This window comes from Volvox carteri (genome assembly GCF_000143455.1).
Source record: "Volvox carteri f. nagariensis unplaced genomic scaffold VOLCAscaffold_24, whole genome shotgun sequence".
NCBI lineage: Eukaryota > Viridiplantae > Chlorophyta > Chlorophyceae > Chlamydomonadales > Volvocaceae > Volvox > Volvox carteri.
In genome coordinates this window covers 214,907-215,312 of record NW_003307567.1, presented here as the reverse complement: position 1 = coordinate 215,312, position 406 = coordinate 214,907, and the positions used below count along the sequence as shown (strand labels likewise).

The 406-nt window shown below is 64.3% G+C and overlaps 1 protein-coding gene across 1 annotated transcript in view; it reads left to right on the top strand.

Moving 5' to 3' along the window:
• The window catches only part of VOLCADRAFT_61514 (uncharacterized protein), a gene marked incomplete at both ends in the record, with an annotated part of 12,915 nt that overhangs the window by 5,484 nt on the left and 7,025 nt on the right, over positions 1-406 (top strand). Inside the window, one exon of the mRNA XM_002951535.1 lies at positions 277-393. Coding sequence (XP_002951581.1) covers positions 277-393 — 117 coding nt within the window. The remainder of the gene's footprint in view (positions 1-276; positions 394-406) is intronic.

Below are 406 nucleotides of genomic sequence, written 5' to 3'. Positions count from 1 at the left end.
TGGGGGGGGGGGGCAAGTAGGAAATGAAAGGGCCCCGCGGTGGTCAAAACCCTCACGTGGCTAGCTAGCAGAACAGAAACTGAGAGGGGTGTCTGCCCTCGAGGTGGAGCCCTCCTGCTCTTTGGATGTTACGTCTGCCGATTGCATTTTGAGCTACAAGCTGCTGAAACCCTATTTTTCCCCTACCCCACCCCCCAACCCCCCGCCGCCACCCTGGGCCCCATTTCCCTTCCCCCCCCCCGCGGGGCCCCCCAACCCCCCTCAACGCCACCGCAGGTCCGGGCTCGCTTTGTGGAGCGGTTCTCAATGGGTGCTCCCCTCACCGGGGGGGCGGTGGTGGGACCCGCCATACGCGACGTGTCGGAGAAGGTCAAGTGGGTTGAGAAGTTTGTGGTGGCGGCGGACT